At 38.0% G+C, this 19,922-nt stretch overlaps 4 protein-coding genes across 7 annotated transcripts; all 4 read left to right on the top strand.

Annotated features, from left to right (window-relative positions):
- The first annotated feature begins 21 nt into the window (after nucleotides 1-21).
- On the top strand, nucleotides 22-5,601 carry LOC103481786 (zinc finger protein OZF-like). The gene is made up of 3 exons (XM_008437544.2): nucleotides 22-1,732; nucleotides 1,837-2,069; nucleotides 3,335-5,601. Exons 2-3 carry the CDS (start codon nucleotides 1,952-1,954, stop codon nucleotides 4,654-4,656), a joined length of 1,440 nt encoding a protein of 479 aa, XP_008435766.1. The 5' UTR covers nucleotides 22-1,732; nucleotides 1,837-1,951; the 3' UTR covers nucleotides 4,657-5,601.
- Nucleotides 5,602-5,676: 75 nt separating this feature from the next.
- Nucleotides 5,677-10,156, top strand: LOC103481785 (gastrula zinc finger protein XlCGF52.1-like). 2 transcript variants are annotated; one of them, XM_008437542.2, is made up of 3 exons: nucleotides 5,677-6,483; nucleotides 6,564-6,780; nucleotides 8,741-10,156. In XM_008437542.2, exons 2-3 carry the CDS (start codon nucleotides 6,678-6,680, stop codon nucleotides 9,898-9,900), a joined length of 1,263 nt encoding a protein of 420 aa, XP_008435764.1. In that variant the 5' UTR covers nucleotides 5,677-6,483; nucleotides 6,564-6,677; the 3' UTR covers nucleotides 9,901-10,156. The 2 variants fall into 2 exon arrangements, with proteins under 2 accessions (XP_008435764.1, XP_017166233.1); XM_017310744.1 differs by having other exon boundaries at nucleotides 8,798-10,156.
- Nucleotides 10,157-10,271: 115 nt separating this feature from the next.
- Nucleotides 10,272-14,498, top strand: LOC103481784 (gastrula zinc finger protein XlCGF57.1-like). 3 transcript variants are annotated; one of them, XM_008437540.2, is made up of 4 exons: nucleotides 10,272-10,825; nucleotides 11,401-11,512; nucleotides 11,608-11,817; nucleotides 12,662-14,498. In XM_008437540.2, the coding sequence occupies exons 3-4, from the start codon at nucleotides 11,703-11,705 to the stop codon at nucleotides 13,885-13,887; spliced, it is 1,341 nt and encodes a 446-aa protein (XP_008435762.1). In that variant the 5' UTR covers nucleotides 10,272-10,825; nucleotides 11,401-11,512; nucleotides 11,608-11,702; the 3' UTR covers nucleotides 13,888-14,498. The 3 variants fall into 3 exon arrangements, with proteins under 3 accessions (XP_008435762.1, XP_008435763.1, XP_017166232.1); XM_008437541.2 differs by lacking the exon at nucleotides 10,272-10,825 and having other exon boundaries at nucleotides 10,837-11,512; nucleotides 11,659-11,817; XM_017310743.1 differs by lacking the exons at nucleotides 10,272-10,825; nucleotides 11,401-11,512 and having other exon boundaries at nucleotides 11,732-11,813.
- A 470-nt stretch (nucleotides 14,499-14,968) lies between these two features.
- LOC103481787 (gastrula zinc finger protein XlCGF57.1-like) lies at nucleotides 14,969-19,651 on the top strand. Its single transcript, XM_008437545.2, has 3 exons — nucleotides 14,969-15,420; nucleotides 15,521-15,738; nucleotides 16,343-19,651. The coding sequence occupies exons 2-3, from the start codon at nucleotides 15,621-15,623 to the stop codon at nucleotides 17,713-17,715; spliced, it is 1,491 nt and encodes a 496-aa protein (XP_008435767.1). The 5' UTR covers nucleotides 14,969-15,420; nucleotides 15,521-15,620; the 3' UTR covers nucleotides 17,716-19,651.
- The last annotated feature ends 271 nt before the right edge of the window (nucleotides 19,652-19,922 follow it).

Consider the following 19,922-nt stretch of genomic DNA (forward strand, 5'->3'; position numbering starts at 1 on the left):
CAGTAAATTGCAATTATATATGTGCAATATTCTTATCCAAATTACTTTTGGAGTGCAATAATTGTTGACCAATATATTACAAGTGTCATGAATGCACATTTTGCATACCAACAAGGCTATGTGCACACAGCAGGTCTTGATCCATTTTATTTTTTTCACTGAAATCCAATTATTTTTTTCATTGGTTTTTATACGAATTAAATGCAACTCCAGTCGGACGTCTATGTAAAAGATTTATGGCTCCAAAGTGACCTGCGTGCAGAGAAGTTGCAATACATGTTGCACGGCAGCGCACTATTTACCGTTTGGCACCAAAGTAACACAGCTGACCAAAGTGKCAGCGCTGCTTTCTTCAGCCAATGTTTATGTATGGATTTACAGCCATCTGGCTTCCTCTGATGCAGAATTATAATGCATGTCAATTTTATAAAAGTCAAATAAAATGTGTCAAGTTTCACAAATGAGATTTTTTTTTTTAATTGGCTGAAAAGATTGGAATTGGACCGTTCAGCATGCTGTGAAAAAAATCAGATCTGGGTCGCATATTGACAAAACAAAAAAATCGGATTTAGGTCGCATGTGTCTGCTGTGTGAACATAGACTTAAGATATTCAGCATATCGGACTCCGAGTGTCCATGTATTGTGGGAGATGAGACACTGACCGTTAAAGGAATCATGGTGTTTGTGTTATTTAATGACAACAATCATTACATTGACCAAGCATTTATTTGAGTCAGTATAAATGTCTGGCTTTGTTTTACTTCTCACATCTGTTTTGATGCTGTTTTTGCATATGACAGAAAATCCCTAAAACAATCTCCAATTCATTCTGTATTTACTGCATTTTGTGCATTGTTTATAAAAACATTTAAAAAATAAAATGTACTTATTGCATTTATTTATTCAAGCATTAAAATGATGTATGTTTCACTTACCTATTAATTAGTCCTCCTCAACCAGGTGCGTATTGGGTATCTTCCTAATATGAGGGGAAACACTGAGGCTTCAACTACATTCAGTCACTGACTAAAAATATATTCTCCCTGGCTCCTGATGATCCTTTTTGTGTTATTTCTTTAAACTACTCCTTAAGTAGGTTACCAATTAGGGTGATGGTTCGGTCATGTAAGTCCTTCAATTGCTTATTTGAAAAAGATTGTTTGGTTCCTGCATTTATTCACTTCAGCTGCATTTTCCTCTAACATTTCTGAAGATAAAGCTTTTGGGGATTTTGGTAGTATATAAATAAGTCCAATACAATTATTTGTTTTGTAGAATAAACCAACCAACCGTCCTAAGCATAGCAAAATGAAAACTGGGTAGAAAGGTGTCCCGTTTTCATATAAATTGTTTTATTTTGAAAAGCTGATAGTTGATAGCGGAAGAGGTTTTCCAGTTCAGAACGTAACCGTCTGTTGTCATGTTAGCCTTAGTTGCTAAGTCCTGATAGTAAAACGTCCTAAAGGTTGTGTGTAATTAATATGCCAGTCTTTTCTTGACAGTCTTAGAGAATATTTTTCTTACGGATCTGTTGGGTCGATGCGATTATTTCTAGCATTAGCTCGCTGTTCGGAACGTAATTAGCCTTCATTAGAAGAGTGAATGGATTACTATGTGGAGCTAAAGTAGTTGATACCAGAGACTTAACCAGTGTTTTTAATGATGAAGTATTTAAAGCTGATGTTTTAAAGCTGCATATGGGACAGAGTGGACCCAGAAGTACCGACCAAGGTATCAGACTCTCTGCTCTGCAGCATCGCTTCAGCTCTGCTACGGTTTACAATTAATGTTAACCCACTTTATTTGATCAGTGGTTGATTTGTGTCTTATTCCAGTTTCAGGCAGTGTAAAAACACAATACGAAGGCCGGATGGCTGAAACCTTGATCTACTTAAAAATGTGAAGGTTACAGACAAAGACTGTTAAAAGGAGAAGTCAAGTGGAGTGAGGATGTCTGAGCTGAAGAAGACTGAAGCAGATGAGCCTGCAGGGTTCAGCTTGGAGCCACCTGTACCTGCAGCATCCACATCAGAACTGGAGGAGGAAACGCAAGACGACAAAGATCTCAGTAAGTGACTCACATTTGATTGTCTGGATTGAAGCTGATTATATCTGACTGAAAATCTGACTGCTGGAAGCGTCAGAATGAAAAGTAAATTCAAGCCAGCTGACAGCCTTGGGCCCCCTTAACTCATGGCATTCTGTAACCAATAATAATAATACAATAGTTTAATTCTGCTTCTGGAAGGAAGTGACGCATCTCTAAGGTGGCATCAAAAGTGAACAATGGCTAATGAGTATATAAAAAAAACCTTTAAATTTTCATTTGATTTTTACAAATGCAAGATCTTCCCTTTGATCATACTTTTAATGATCAATCGGAATATCTTTATTGCAATAATGTTAAACCCTCCTTAGATTTGCTAGCCTGCTTTTCGTATGTTTTCCACTGGTATGTTGATGATTTGTATTTAGTGATGAGTTCCAAGACTTAATCTTTAGCTTCCCCTTCTGGCAGTTTGACTAGACTTCATTTGCAGCTTGAAGAAAGAAGCCAAATTCTAGTAGTCTTTCACTCCAGAGTTGCCCTGAAAGCCAGGTTTGAAGCCAGTGCGAGGATAATAACAAACCCCCACCTGGGTGCTTGAGTTTTCCCTCACTTTATGAAGGTGTTCCTACTGTAAGGCATTCAGTTCCAGGAGGTAGAACTCTGACTCTCAATCAGCTTAGTAATACTCACACAAATCCACTCTAATGTACATTAAAACTGAATGATTTATAACTGAGGAACCGACCTTGGCTTATGTTTGATATGCAATCTTGATGGAGCTAATTAGTCTGAGTGGACCCATCATCAGTGTTTCTGTTGTCAATCATTTATGGCAGTTCTGCTCAGGTCCAGCATTCTAAACGGAAAGCTCCAAAGTTTTTGCAGGCACCAGAAAGCGATAATACCAAATCTAATCTGTGTGGAGACTCAAAGGTGATCCGGGCTGATAATCTCCTTTCTCTCCTCCTAACTTTCTTTAAATAAGTCCATGATTTCTAAGTAAAAATGATGGATAAAACATTTATATTTGATTTTCAGCAAGAGAGACATTGATCCTCCTGTTGATAAAGTATGGCTTCAGTCGTGTGACAAAACTCTGATTATTGAAGGCTTTAGAATTTCCCTTTAAGTAGTTACAATTAGTCGTGATTTTAGACGTCTGCCTTTACATCTTCTTTGTAAATGATTAAAAATGTTCTTATACTAATTATCAATTTAAACATAACAATTTGTAAGGACAATATGCCAGTCAGTGATGATCCTTTGTGTTGTGATGTTCTCAGTCCATCAGATGTTGGTGATTAAAGTGGTTCCCCAGGACTGGAGCCCCGGTTTGGACCATCGGGATCCAGAAACCTTCCGCATAAAGGAGGAAGACGAAGAACTGTGGATCAGTCAGGAGGAAGAGCAGCTTACTGTGAAAACTGAAGATGAAGAGAAACTTCCTCAAATCAAAACCGAAGACATCAGAGAGACAGAAGCTCTAAGCAGCAGCTCGACTGAACAGAGGGAAACAGAACCAGGTGGAGAGGACTGTGGAGGATTAGAACCAGACTGGAGCCAAGATCCAGTAGGTTATTTCCATAAAAGTACGGTGATGGTTGAAGGAAAAGGTAAGACGTCTAATCTGCCTCCTCAGCATGAAGTGCACACAGGAGAGAAGCCATTTGGTTGCAACATTTGTGGAAAAAGATTCAAACTTAAGACAAACGTTAAGTTACACCTGATGATTCACACTGGAATGAGAGAACACAGGTGTGATCTTTGTGGGAAGGGATTTAGAGAAAAGCCTTCTCTTCAGACTCACATGAGAGTCCATACTGGAGAGACTCCATTCTCCTGCGAAGACTGTGGGAGGAGATTCCATGCCAAGAGAAATCTTAACATTCACATGAAGCTCCATTCTGGAGGAAAAGCGTTTTCTTGTGATGTCTGCGGTGCAAGATTTAAGGTAAAGGAAAGCCTTAAAAAGCACGTGTGGATCCACACTGAAGAGAGACCTTTTGTATGTAGCGTCTGCAATAAAGGTTTTTCACAACAAAATATCCTAAAGAGACACATGCTTATTCACACAGGAGAGAAACACTACATTTGTAGTGTTTGCAGCAAAGGATTTCTGCGACAAGGGGATCTAAAGAGTCACATGCGCGTTCATACGGGAGAGAAACCGTTTACTTGTAGTGTTTGCAGTAAAGGATTTTCACAACAAGTATATTTGAGAAGGCACCTCGATATTCACAACGCACAATTTAGCTGTGGAAATTGCGGCAAGTGTTTTGTGAAGGAGACGCAGTTGAAGCGACACGTGAGGCTGCACACAGAGGAGAGGCCATTTGGTTGTGATGTCTGTAAAAGCAGGTTTATTCAAAGGAATCATCTTGAAAATCACATGAGAGTCCATTCAGGAGAAAAGCAGTTTGTTTGTCATGTCTGCAGTAAAGGGTTTTCCTTGCACGGAGATCTGAAGAGACACATGCGTGTACACACAGGAGAGAAACCGTTTGTTTGTAGCGTTTGCAGCCAGAGATTTTCACGACCAGCGTATCTGAGAAAACACATGGATGTTCACACTTTACCTTTTCAAAGCTTTAGTGATTGTAGTTAACTTTGTATGAAGGAGTTAGAGTTAAAGACTCAAGACAGAGAAACCTTTTGGTTGTGATGTTTTTAGTATTAGTATTTTCATCGTGATAAGTACTTAACAGTTCATCAAGGAGAGAAGACAGTTTATTTCCTTATTTTGCTATAAATGCTTTTTTTCATATATAGGTGTTCAAAAGGGCTGCAACTTATTATTTTGATGTCAAAAATAAAAACGTGGGCACACCTTCTGTTACCAGTGCTGTGAAATGTTTGACTACGCTCTCAAGTTTGCACATCTGATAAGTATGATCAATGTTTTGTGTGGCCAAATTTATCAACCGCTGTTGGGAGTTTTCTCGACGTGGGATGCCAAAACTGTGCAGTAGATTGTTCACGTTTCTTTGTTTATTGAATTTGTTGTCAACTCAGGTCTAAGCCTTTTTCATCCTGAAAGAGAGATGAGAAATCCACTTAGAGGACTGGGTAGAGGAGAGAAAGCCAGTAAACTGACCATTTTCATGGCAATCAAAAATAAAGTGACAAGTTTTTGAGACTGTTTTGTAAGTTTTGTCTTCTATTTATCTAGAACTGAAGTGACATGTTAGTAGATGAATTATTATGCTTCATTGAAACTAGAGACTGAACAGCCTTGCACTTAATCAAAGTGTGTAGCACAAAAGTTTATTTAATGTTCTTTAAGTTAGGTTTATACTTGAAGCAAAAGATGAAGCATTTTAGGTTATTTGTTTTCAGAAATAATAGATTTGTGCAAAAGAGTCAAACCAAGTAAGAGCAGCAGTTTAAGACAGATTTGCAAGAACTGTAGTTCTGACAAATATTAGTTTCTTTTTGGTTTAATATTTTTAAGAAGCTCTGTGTCCTTGTTCTTTATTCTTGCTTATCATTGTGGTGCAGCACATTTGTTAAAGTTTTTTTAAGATACAAATAAAGTTGACCTTAATAGAAATGTATTGGTTCTGATCATTGCGCAGAATAAATTAACAAAAATCCAGGATGGATTCTACTAAGGGAATCTGAACTAATTACAGCCCATCACTTTATCAGATTATACTGACCACTTAAAGTGCTTTACATTATAGCGACATTGTAAAACCTTTAAGTCTGCCAGGCTTTACATACTTCCCAATGGATTTTGTAAGCAATCTCTCTCTCTCGCTCTCTCTTTTTTTTTTCTCTGTCTGTGGTGACTGATACCTTTACAGCTGTGGTTTATACTCTGTTGTAAAAACTATGTCAAGCAATGTACATTGGAAGCCTGGTGGAGTTTTATGCCTGACATTCTATTTAAATAAATAATTCAAAAGAAGATAAATCACATTTTTTAATTGATACTGGTGAAAAACCATTTATTAGTACTTCAAGTATTTTACGAGCAAGTGATGAATTTGTATTGATTTTAGTTGTCTTTTTATTTTGAAAAAGTGAAAGTTAAAAGAGGAAGTGGGCTTTACGAATGAGAGATTTACTTGTCATTTATTGGTCAATAAGCAGGAAGTAACGGTCCCAACAGAAAAACACTCCGTGCGCTACAGTTTTCGTGAGGATGTCGCTTCTAATTATTTGTTTTTAACGCTTGTGACTGTCTAGTCGGAGTTTCAAGTTCAGAATGTAGTTGATCTTCATCAGTAAAGTACATGGACTGTTAGCCACTGTGGAGCTAAAGCAGCTAACAGAAGGGAGTTAAAGTTTATGCTTTAGTACTAGAAAACGAGACTGCAGGAGGAAGACCACATCGCATTTGGACATCTCCTCTAACTTTGTTGTCCAGCTGAGGTCCGAGAGACCGGGGACAATTACAGAGTGGACCTAGATCTATCTACTGACCAAGGTTTCAAGCTCTCTGCTCTGCAGCATCTGTTCTGTTCAAACACTTTATCTGATCAGTTGCTGATGTGTCTCCAATTCCAGTTACAGGAGAAAAAAGCAGGGAGTCCAGGTTATGTGGCTGAAACCTTGAACCACTGGAGCATGTGAAGGTTGTAAACAAGGATTGTGAAAAGGAGAATCTCGGGTGGAGTGAGGATGTCTGAGATGATGAAGGTTGAAGCAGATGAACCTGGAGGATTCAGCGCAGCTTCAGCGTCCAAATCAGAACGGCATCAGACACAAAACAGCCAAGGTCTCGGTGAGTAACACACATTTGTCTGTCTGGATTTGAGCAAGTTAACTCAAACAGGAAGTTTTGAAAGGGCTGCTGCACTGTAGGAAAAAAAAATGTAAGTGATAAATATGTGTAAATATTCTAGCAATCATTGATTGCAGCAGAGGCAGAGTTTGCCCTCGACAGATCAGCTCTCCATCAAGTTTCCTTAAACATGATGCAACAGTAGAAATATTTTCTAACCTGTTCGGTTTCGAAACCACTCATTAGAACAGCAGCCAAAAGGATGTTTTCCTCACCACAACGTGGTTAAGTTACTTAATAATGACTTAATTTTGTGGTCTGTTCAGGTCTTCTGCCTGGGGCATAATTTGAGAGCAGATGCCATGCATATGATTTTTCTGTTATATGTTGATATTAACACAAAAAAATAATAATTTTTATGATGATATGTTAAAATATTTATACATTTATGTTAATAACTATTAACATAAAAACTCATGTAGTAGAAAAGTAGAATGTGCAGTCATGGCCAAAAGTTTTGAGAATGATTCAAATGTTAATTTTTACAAAGTCTACTGCTTCAGTTTTTATAATGGCAATTTGCATATACTCCAGAATGTTATAAAGAGTGATCAGCTTAACAGCAATTAATTGCAAAGTCAATATTTGCCTAGAAAATGAACTTTATCCCCCAAAACACATTTCAAATTCATTGCAGCCCTGCCTTAAAAGGACCAGCTAACATCGTTTCAGTGATTGCTCCATCAACACAGGTGTGGGTTCCGAGAAGACGAGGTGAGCGCTACCACCAGTCTTGTCTCATGCCAACTGTAAAGCATCCTGAAACCATTCGTGTGTGGGGTTGCTTCTCAGCCAAGGGAGTCGGCTCTCTCACAGTCTTGCCTAAAAACACAGCCATGAATAAAGAATGGKACCAGAATGTCCTCCGAGAGCAACTTCTCTCAAACGTCCAAGAGCAGTTTGGTGATGAACAATGCCTTTTCCAGCATGATGGAGCACCTTGCCATAAAGCAAAGGTGATAACTAACTGGCTCAGGGAACAAAACATAGAGATTTTGGGTCCATGGCCTGGAAACTCCCCAGATCTTAATCCCATTGAAAACTTGTGGTCAATCATCAAGAGACAGGTGGACAAACCAAAACCTAGGAATTGTGACAAAATGCAAGCATTGATTGTACAAGAAGGGACTGCTGTCAGTCAGGAGTTGATTGAGAGCATGCCAGGGAGAATTGCAGAGGTCCTGAAGAAGAGGGGTCAACATTGCAAATATTGACTTGCTGCATTAACTCATTCTGTCAATAAAAGCTTTTGTTACTCATAATTGCAATTGTATTTCTGTATGTGATGAAAACATCTGACATACACACATGAAAACCAGAGGAAGGCAGATCATGTGAAAATATAATATTTGTGTCATTCTCAAAACTTTTGGCCATGACTGTATAGAAATACGTTCTACAGAATGTCGGCAAACTTTCTATGAAGCATTGATTTGACAGAAATGCACAAAGTCTTTTTTTGCAGAAACCAAAGGCAGTGGGTCTCTTTAGCAGGCAGACTCTTTGGTGACTCTGCTTAAAACAGAATTTGTTCTTTTTAAGGTTCAACCTTGAGTCAATTCGGCTGACTTTATGTTCAAAATGATCCTTCTTAAATTCAGTGCTCTTCAGATTAGCTTGTATTAAAATGTGTTTTCCCACCAGCCAACAAACACAAGCAAGCCACTGCCATGATTTAACTAGTCACCCTGCAGTGTCTTGTGAGAGTTTGACAAGATGATGCTCAGTGAAAACCTGACAGACTTTTAAATTAAAGAATTTTTTAAAAGTTCAGATTTTTTTTTATTTGTAAATTACTTAATTTCTCAAATAGTTTTTCTTTCTTAAAATTTAGGAGAAAGCATGGCCACTTTTTTTCCCAAGCAACAATTAATCTCTATGTGTCTGTCAATGTTCCCAGTCTGTTGGATGTTGGTGGTTAAAGAGGAGGATCCCCATGACTGGAGCTCTTTTTCAGACCAGCAGGAGCCAGAACCCCCCCACATAAAGGAGGAAGAGCAGGAACTGTGGATCAGTCAGGAGGAAGAACATCTTGCCGTGAAGAGAGAGGATGAAGAAAAACCTCAGTTATCAGAGCTTCATCACCTCACAAATGAAGGTGACGGAGAGGCAGAAGCTAAAACCAGCAGTTTATCTGAGCATGTGCAAGCAGAACCTGACGGAGAGAACTGTGGAGGACCAGAACTTAACAAGAATTCAGATCCAGTCTGCTCTTCCCAACAAAGGGGACTGAAGGGTCACAGCACAGATAAAGAAACTATAATCTGTCCCAAACCTAGGGATGAGCTTGAAATTGGTGTCGCAGTGAAACCATTTGGTTGCGACATTTGTGGGAAAAGATACAAACAGAAGACTTCAGTTAAATTACACATGATGACCCACACCGGAAAGAGAGAACATAGCTGTGACCTTTGTGGTAAAGGATTTAAAGAAAAGCGTTCTCTTCAGGCTCATATGACTCTCCACACTGGAGAGAGGCCATTTGCTTGTTGTGTTTGCAGCAAAAGATTTTCATGCCAGGCCATCCTAAACAGACACATGCATCTTCACACAGGAGAGAAGCCATTCATTTGTGGCGTTTGTAGTAAAGGATTCTCCCGACAAGCCAATTTAAGGAGACACGTGCGTGTTCATACTGGAGAGAGGCCTTTCATTTGTAGTTTTTGCAGTAAGGGATTTTCACTGCAACAGAATCTAAAGAATCACATGCATCTTCACACGGGAGAGAAACCGTTTGTTTGTAGTGTTTGCACTAAAGGATTTTTACAACAACTTAATCTGAAAAACCACATGGAGGTTCACAAAGCACCATTCACCTGTAGAGATTGCGATAAACGTTTTGTCAAGGAAATCCAGTTACAGCGACACGTGAGGCTCCACACAGAGGAGAGGCCGTTTGGTTGTGATGTCTGTAAAAGCAGGTTTACCCATAAGTGCAACCTGGAAAGTCACATGAGAGTCCATTCAGGAGAGAAACCTTTTGTTTGTGATGTGTGCAGGAAAGCATTTTCACAACAAGGAGATCTGAAGAGACACATGCGTGTTCATCAGTGCGTCTAGTCTTCGTATTGGGCAGTGGTTAATGCTGCTGTCTCACAATAAGAACGACATAGATTTGAATCCTGGGTGTTTTTGTGTGGAGGTGGCATGTTCTCTCCACACAACCGTAGTTCTCTGGGAACTCTGACTTCCTTCAGCAGTCCCAAAATGAATATGTTAACTGGTATCAATCAAAGTCAGTTAAGTTTATTTGTATAGCACGTTTCAACAACAAGGCAGTTCAAAGTACTTTACATCATAAAAACACAAAAATACAAAGTCGTAGAACACACAGTCAACAATTGAGACATTACATTTTGTCAAGTGCCATCGTTGCACATCAGAATATTGATTAATATTTCATTTATAATGTTTCAAAAGCAACTCCATAATGGGTGGGTTTTTAGTCTAGATTTAAAGGAACTCAGTGTTGGTATGTTTAAAGTAGTTTGTTTTGTCTGTTGATTTAATGATTTGGATGTTGGTTTGTGATGAACCTGGTGACCTATTTCTGAACCCTCTCTGCTTTCTGTAAGGTAGAAGAGAAGAATTGTTATTTGCTGGTCCATATAAATTCCCAGTAAATTAAAAATAACATAATTATAAAAACATGAATTTGAAAATAAAATATTTTTTGTGTGCTTCTTTGAACTGCTCAAATCAGACATATTTAATACAACTTGTGATTTTTTATTTTTTCTAATATGTAAGAATGGGATTCTTTTATGTGTTTTTGGCAGCATGAAAGCTGTCACTTTCTTATTTTCCATTGATCAAATGATCTGTATGTTTTTAAAATGAAAGTCCAAAATAACTGATTTTGAGACGGTGTTGATTTAATGTTTATATTTTATTCTATGGAGATCTGTTTATTCCCAGCAGGTCAACGTTTTTGATATGCTTGTACCACTTTTTCCTAGTCACTTTAGCTTCAATCTTACAAACGGTAAGAATTTAAAAAAGAACATGCAGTTTCTATTCTCTGTTATAACCCATGTCACCTTGACCAAAACGATAGATTAAATAACTGATGTGTATATATTGTTGAAAAGACATATAACATTACAAGATAAACATTTGTTCCACTTCTACGGTAAGTGGAACTGGAGTTAAATTACTCGTGTGTAACATTACTGTCAAAAAAAAACCCTACTGATTACGGGAAATGGCTTGTCGAATCAGGACTTTACTTTTCATTGATTGGCCAACGAACAGGAAGTAACCGGATGCTAGCTTGACTAGCTTAGCCCTAAGAGAAACCCGTTTTAAAGTTTGTGTAAAATGAGTGTGTGACTGGTGTTTTCGATTATTCGGTTGATATTCGTCGTGAAAATGTCGCTGTTGTGCATTTCTTTTTCAGTCGCTGAGATTACCTCCAGCGGAGGTTTTCTGCACGGAATGGCTTTTTATTAGCAACCGAAATTGACTACTAGACTCGGTGGAGCTAAAGCAGCTAACAGCAGAGACTTAATCAGTGCTTCTGAGGTTGAAGCTTTTAAAAGTTTGTGGTTATTGCTACAGGACAAATCCACACTCTACGTTTTGTGAGGCTATGAGCGAAACACAAGACCGTGAGTGGACACTTCCAGACCGAGAGACTGGAGACAGAGTGGACCCAGAACATCTGTCCAAGGTATCCGACTCTCTGCTCTGCAGCATCGCTTTAGCTGCTCGCATCTTTTGTTAATACGCCCTTATTTTATCAACTGCTGATTTGTGTCCATACAGCAGAGAATACCGGAATATCCAGGTTATATGACTGAAACCTTGCTCTTCTAGAACATGTGAGGGTTGAAGACAAGAATCGTGAAAGCCGAGCAAGAATGTCTGCATTGATGGAAGTTGAAGCAGACAAACCCAGAGGGCTCAGCGTGGAAGCCTCAATACTTGTAGCATCCAATTCAGAACTGGAGCAGACTCAAGACAGCAAAGATGTCAGTAAGTGACACACACTGGTTTGCATAGAATCAAATTAATTATTGCGATAAACGGTAATATTGTTTCAAGACTTTTTGACACTGATTTAATGGAAATTACGTAATAATGCATGCGATTTCCTGCCATAGATATACACTTTATTTTCGAAAGAACACATTCGAAAGAACACATAACACTGGAACTGATAAACAAAACAACCAAAAACAAAAATAAAATGGATTCTCAGTCTCCATCAACAAAAAACGTACTTGAATAAAAAGTAAACATAAACCCAAGTGGAAATAAATACTGCATTCAACCAAAAGAGTGCAGATTATGAAGTCTGTATACTATATTGCCCTTCAGTAATCATTAGATTTAAATAGAGAAGATGGGCACATCCGACTATTTAATACAATAGTTCATACTACACGACTTTTTGCCCCTATTTTCCCCTTATGACAATCTTAGAACTTTGGCCGTTCTAAGATTGTCGCTGATGATTTCGTAACCGAAATCATCAGCTTAACTGCAGCCAATTGCAGAAACACAGTAACATTGCTGCAAGCTACAGTTGTCTTATCTCCACTTAGCTGAAGCATAAAAAATCTGGTGAATGAAAACAAGTGCAACAATATATTTGATGATGATTATTGATTATTTTGATGTTTGACCAAATTTAATCTTTGTTGCTTGTTACATGTTTTTAAAAAAAAATTATGTTTCTATCATGTTAAGCACTTTAAAATGTACTTTTCCCCCTTTCTTTTCTGAATTTTATTTTGTACATTTTCTTACTCTTAATATATTGTTTTAATTATTTGTAAACGAATATTGATGTTCATGTATCTTTCAATACTCCCAGGCCATCAGATGTTGGTGATTAAAGTGGTTCCCCATGACTGGAGCCCCGGTTTGGACCAGCAGGACCTTGAGCCCCCCCACATAAAGGAGGAAGATGAGGAACTGTGGATCAGTCAGGAGGAAGAGCAGCTTACTGCAAATGGTGACGATGAAGAGAAAACTCAGTTATCAAAGCCTCATCAGATCAAAACTGAAGACCACAGAGATACTGAAGGTTCAACCAGCAGCTCAGCTGAACAGATGGAAACGGAAGAAGAGGACTGTGGCGGACCAGAACCAGACGGAAACACAAGTCCAGCATGTTCTCTTCGACAAACTGAGGTGACAGTTAAGGAGAAAAGAAAAACACCTGATCTGGGTTCCAAATTCATGGCTCCTACCGGAGGAAGCCCATTTCACTGCAATTTCTGTGGTAAAAGATTCAAACGTAAGACTAATGTTAAATTACACATGATGATCCACACAGGCAGTAGAGAGCATAGCTGTGATGTCTGTGGGAAAGGATTTAAAGAAAAACATTATCTTCAGACACACATGAGACTCCACACTGGAGAGAAACCTTTCGCCTGTGACCAGTGTGATAAAAGGTTTCACGCAAAGACGAGTCTTAAAACTCACCTGAAGGTTCATTCAGGGGAAAAACCTTTTCCGTGTGATATTTGTGGCACAAGGTTTAAAATGAAGGGAACTCTTAAAAACCACATGATGATTCACACCGCAGAGAAACCATTTGTGTGTACCGTGTGCAGTAAAGGATTTTCACTTCAAGTCCACCTAAAGAGTCACATGTGTGTCCACACAGGGGAGAAGCTGTTCACTTGCAGTGTTTGCACAAAAGGATTTTCACAGCAAATTCATCTAAAGATTCACACGCGCATTCATACCGGAGAGAAGCCGTTTATTTGCAGTGTTTGTTCCAAAGGATTTTCACAAAAAGAGACCTTAAAGAGGCACATGTGTGTTCACACGGGAGAAAAACCGTTTATTTGTAGTGTTTGCAGTAAGGGATTTTCACAAAAAGAGACACTGAAGAGACACATGTGTGTTCACACCGGTGAGAAGCCATTCGTTTGTGGTCTTTGTTCTAAAGGATTTTCCCAACAAATTCATCTGAAAAGTCACATGCGTGTTCACACAGGAGAGAAACCATTTGTTTGTAGAGTTTGTGCCAAAGCATTTTCAAAACAAGAGTCTCTAAAGAGACACGTGTGCTCTCACAGAAGATAAACTTTGTGGTAAAGGAACAGGTTCTTCCTGTCGTCCTTCAAATTTCTTTAAAGGGAAAGTGAAAATGGTTGCTCTAATAGGAAGAGCTGTTAAATTACATTTAATGAGGAGGTCAGAAGTGGGGCAGTGTTTTTAAAGTCAACATTATGGCCTTTTAGAAAGTAATCATCAAATTTATTCAAGCTTTAATTGTGAATTTGAACTGACAAAGTGGATGTTTATGCAAATCAATTCAAACGGCCTCATAGGCCATAGATTTAGGTCATGAAAACTGTCAAAACATGGAGATGTCAGCCTGGTATTTCAGAAGTATACATCCTTGGTGGAGTGTTATGCTCAAAGTTATTTATTTTAATATTCGACTTGACATGTGGACCCGACAAGAAATATTTGATCTTATTTTTGCTCATTTGAAAATCCACGTAGTTGGTGAACAGAGTACATGACGGTATCTAAAATTTTATATAATGTTTAGTTGTGCATCAATTTACTTATTTATTGTTATTTTTATGTATTATTTATGTTTGATTTGACTCCAAATAACGCATCTTAATGTCTTTGTAAAGTTTCTAGAGTACAGTTGTTATATTAAATGCTTTTACTTTCTCAAACATGACTGGTGTTTTTAAAAGGATAAGAGAGGTCCATTGCACAAAAGAAAAAAAAACATTTTCAAGTGTGCCAACTGCTCATTTATTGTTCACATTTGTTTATCAGAAAAATACTCCACACTCCTCCACTTACGTTTTGGTTATTGTTGTCTTGGAGATGAGACAATTCAGTAAATAATTTAGTCCCACCACTGATATAATGCAGAAATACTGAACACTTCCAAACTGAGGCTATTACTCATCTTTGACAGTGCATGAAAAGACACAAATGAGGAAATAAAATAAGGATAACGGAACAATATCTACACTTATTTGTAGTCCTGAGCTGTAATTATGTACTGTAAGAGTTCAAAATAATCATAGTGACTATAATATGCACTTACGTTCTTTTATTCTGAAAAACTAACGGATGAAAGTGGAAATCGTTTTCCAAAGTAGGTGTTTTACTTGTCACTAATTGGCCAGGGAAGAGGAAGTTACGGGATGTAGCGATGCTAGCTGGATTAGCTAAATCTCTAAAGAAAAGCATCTTGGATTTTGTGTAAAAAGAAAGTGTCTAGTTGATGTCACACAGTCTAGTTTACAGTGCTCTTGTAAATATTGCTTCTTCGTGTTTGTTTTGCGCTACTGTGAGTATTTATTGCCGAACTTTTCGTACATAATATAAATAGCCATCCTTAGCAAAGTGAATGGCCCGTTAGCCACCATAGGGCTAAACCAGCTAACAGCAGGGACTTAATTGGTGTTTTAGACTTCGAAGTTTTAAAATGTTTGTGGCTTAACGCTACAAAACGAGTCCATACTATTGGGTTTGTCAGACGGTGCGGGGAGGACCACATCGTCTGTGGACTGTTCCTCTAACCCTATGGTCCAGGTGAGGACCGAGAGACTGGAGCAGAGTGAATCCAGACCTACTGATAAGGTATCGGACTTCTCTGTAGCATCAGTTCAGCTCTGCTCCACCTTACATTTTCTGTTAATGCACTTTATTTGATCAGAGGCTGATTTGTGTCTGGTTCCAGTTTCAGGCAGCAGAAAGACAATTTACTGGTTATAAGACCAGAACCATCACCTACTAGAACATGTGAAGGTTGAAGAAAAAAAACAACAGATGGAGTGAGGATGTCTGAGATGATGAAGGTTGAAGCCAATGAACCTGGATGGTTCAGCTTGGAGCCCCTCCTGCCTGCAGCATCCAAGTCAGAACTGGAGGAGGAAACACAAGACGGCAAAGATCTGAGTAAGTGACACACCTTGTCTGAATTGGAGAAAATTAACAACCAGAAGTTGTAAAAGAGTAAATAAACTGTGGAAACAATCAAATTGATAAATATATGTAAATATCACTGCTGTTATTGCAACCAGAGGCAGAATTCACCTTGAATTGGCTAGATGTTCAACAGAGGGCCCCTCATATATCCAGCTGCTGAAATGTCTTCTAACCAGGCCAGCTCCAAACAAAAGATTTTGGCTTCATTTTTGCTGTTCAGTTTAAAATCAGGTGGCTAGAATGTTGAACAGACCACAAGGATTAAAAAATACAATGCCATAAAATTACCATAATGCTCACAAGTTGAATGTGAAATGCACCTCTTCATCTTTCAGAAACTGTTTGGAATTTTTCAAATTGCACAAATGTTTGCAGACTTATGGGAATGAAAATTGGGTTTGTCTAAATGTGTCATGAGCGAAACATTCAGCTTGAACGGTTTAGTTTTATTTTTTTATTTTTTTTGTAAATCGGAAACTAGAAAAAGTCTGCAGACATCTTGGCTATGTAAACAATAACATTTTATTTTATTATGAGCATTCAACAATGTCCGTGTGCATTTTCTTGTCCCCAGTTCATCAGATGTTGGTGATTAAAAAGGTTCCCGAGGACTGGAGCTCCAGTTTGGACGAGCAGGACCCAGAGCGCCCTCTTATAAAGAAGGAAGAGGAGGAGCTGTGGATCAGTCAGGAGGAAGAGCAGTTTACTGTGAAAACTGAAGATGAAGAGAAACCTCACTTGTCAGAGCTTCATCAGATCAAAACGGAAGGCAATGGAGAAACAGGGGCTCCAAGCAGCAGCTTGGTTAAACAGATGGAAACAGAACCTGAAGAAGATGTCTGTAGGACTCCAGAACCAAACCCAAACAGGGGCCCATTTCCAGTATGTTTCTCTCAACAAAGTACGATGGCTCAGATTGGAGTCCAAACAGGATACAAACATTTCAGTTGCAATATTTGTGGCAAAAGTTTCAAAAGTTACACGACTTTCAAAATACACATGATGACTCACACTGGAATGAGGGAGCACAGCTGTGATTTTTGTGGTAAAGGATTTGAAGAAAAGCGTGCTCTTCAGACACATATGAGACTCCACACCGGAGAGAGACCATTTGCTTGTGAAGATTGTGGTAAAACGTTTCATGCAAAAGCTATTCTTAAAATGCACCTGAGAGTCCATTCGGGAGAAAAACCCTTTTCTTGTTATGTCTGTGGTACAAGATTTAAAACGAAAGGAACTCTAACAAGGCACATGAGGATCCACACCACAGAGAAACCGTTTGTTTGTCATGTTTGCAGTAAAGGATTTTCCCTACAACATCATCTAAAGAGGCACATGAGTGTTCACACAGGAGAGAGACAATTTATTTGTGGTGTTTGCAGTGAGGGATTTTCACAACAAACTCAATTAAAGAGACACGTGCGTGTTCACGCTCAGGAGAGGTCATTTATTTGTATTGTTTGTAGTAAACGATTTTTTAAACAAGAGACTCTGGAGAGACACATGCGTGTTCACACAGGAGAAGACCCATTTATATGTAATGTTTGCAGTAAGGGATTTTCAAAACAAGAGACTCTGAGTGGACACATGCGTGCTCACACAGGAGAGAAAATGTTTATTTGTAGTGAGTGCGATAAAGGATTTACACGACAACAGAGTCTGAAAAACCACATGGAGGTTCACACTGCACTATTTAGCTGTGGCGACTGTAGCAAACGTTTTGTAAAGGAAACGCAGTTGATGCGGCATGTCAAACTCCACACAGAGGAGAGGCCGTTTAGTTGTGAAGTCTGCAGGAGCAGATTTAATAAAAGGCTCCATCTTGAAAATCACATGAGAGTGCATTCGGGAGAGAAGCCATTTGTTTGCAGTGTTTGCAGTAAAGCGTTTTCACGACATGGAAATTTGATGAGACACATGGCCGTTCATGAAGGCTGCAACTCTTGATATTGTCAGTTGGTTTGTCAGACTTTTTTCACTTATTAGGATTTTGTTTTTGATTTTCTGTGGAGCTCCATTAGTTTTTCATTCTGGATACAGAATGAACTCCAGATTAATAATGCCTCCATTATTATTATTATTATTTAATAATGCCTCCACAGTTACAGTTTTAAGCTTAAGAATTACTTAACTTAAAAATTATAATGCTTTCATTATTATGACATAATAATGGAGACATTATTATTATTATGTAACAATTATTACAGAATTTTAAACTTAAAAAAAGAGTTGGAAAACATGTCTTTAAAAATATTTCTCTTTTTGGCGATGATTCAATATTTAAAAAAACTGTAGGCCTCATAAATGGTGAGCCAATAATGACATTATTATATTAATGTACTGAAATTCCTAAGAAATATTTTCTTCATCAATCTCAGATCTATCAAATTATATCCAAATGTAAATATTATACTTAATAAAAGAAGTAGCATGTCATACACAAAGTAATGAGGTGAAAATAACAAAATGACAAAAAATGTTTAGCCCCATTAATTTTTGTATGTTTGTCACACATGTTTTAGATCAGATACATTTGAGTAATGGACAAATTTATATTATTTAGTCACAAAATCCTGTGATTTAATGAAGGTGTTTATTTTTTTGTGAAAGGGGGAAAAAAATCCAAGCCTGAGTCACAACCTTTTAAAAATGAGTTCAATTTCTTTAGCCACACCTTCAATAGGACCTGTCTGACAAAGTGGAGCAGGTCTCAAAAGATCCTCAAAAGTCAGGAAAAGGAACATCATATCAGAAATAAAATATGGTTTTGACAATGTGATGGATCTGGAGCTGTTTTGCTGCTTCAGGACCTGGGGGGCTGGCTGTGATGAATTGAACCATAAATTCTGTTGTCCACCAAGACATCCTGAAGGAAAATGTCCGGCCATCTATTTGTGACCTCAAACCAAAGAGCACTTGAATTCTGAAGTGGAACAAAAATCCGACGCACACCAGAAAGTCCCCCTCCGAAAAACAAAGATTTTAATTTTGTATTGGCCTAATCAAAGTCCTGTGCTGAGTCTGACTGAAATGGTGTTTAATTACCATAAAAAGGAGGTTAATGCTTGAAAACTCTCGGGTGTGGCTAAATAAAAAATTACGCAGAGTGCTAAAGTTATATTGGAGCTAGAATAAATTAATGACATATTAGTGATTCTTATAACATGTCTTTAAGTGATTAAACATGAAATATAACATTCAAGAAAGTTTTGAGGGGAACAAGATGTAACCCTATAAAAAAGGTTGAGTGTTGGTATTAAGAGTTTCTTGCAAAATCTGGATTTGTAAAATCCTGAAATGCATTTTTAAAGGAAAAGTTTTGACAAAAGGACAAATAAACTCCAACTTGGCACTTTTCATTGACAAGCTTTGCTTGCCTTGAACCACCAAGATAACTGATTTTAAGGGCCTTACTTCACGTTGGTGTCATCTCTCTTTGGGAGGTGCAGGTCACATTCCCCATCGTTCATTGGGTCTTGTTTAAACACTATACAGATATTGCTGTGTAAAGTAGAGAGGTACTGTACAGTCAGATTGGTGTGCAGATCACTGAATGTTCTGTGATTGGCATCAGAGAAGGGAACTGAGCTTAAATTCTGATTTTATTGTGACTGTTGGCCAAATCTGCTCGGCCCCACTAGTGACCATTCCGCATAGTCTTTGTGGCTTACACAGCTCTTCTTTCTTTTACAAGATTCTACATAATATTTTTATTCTAATGTATTTGGGACACACCAGTTTGATGAAAGCATTGAATGTAAAAAAAAATGTCTCAAGTTTGTTTCCTTGATTAAAAGAATTATGAGAGATGTTGACTGAATTTTTGTCAGTTTGATAAACCGTTACAAAACCTTTGTAAATGGGAATAATTGGTTTGTTAAACATTAAAAGGTCTTTGTAACAAAGGTGTGCCTGAACCTTTTAGTCAATCTGTCATCTATGTCTTAGATCGATGTTTGTGAAGGTTGAAACAGGACTTAGTTTTTCAAGTCAAAGCTCTAAGATTTATTATTAGAAATTCAGCATAGTTTATTTAGATTATATAGAGGTGGCATTAATGTGTGGTTTTGCTGGGTACCAGCTCATGAAGGGGTTAAAGGAAATGAAAAGGCAGAAAAATGAGCAAAAAGGGCTTTAGAAATGGCAATAACGAT

Source organism: Poecilia reticulata, linkage group LG19 (genome assembly GCF_000633615.1).
Source record: "Poecilia reticulata strain Guanapo linkage group LG19, Guppy_female_1.0+MT, whole genome shotgun sequence".
NCBI classification, from domain to species: Eukaryota; Metazoa; Chordata; class Actinopteri; order Cyprinodontiformes; family Poeciliidae; genus Poecilia; species Poecilia reticulata.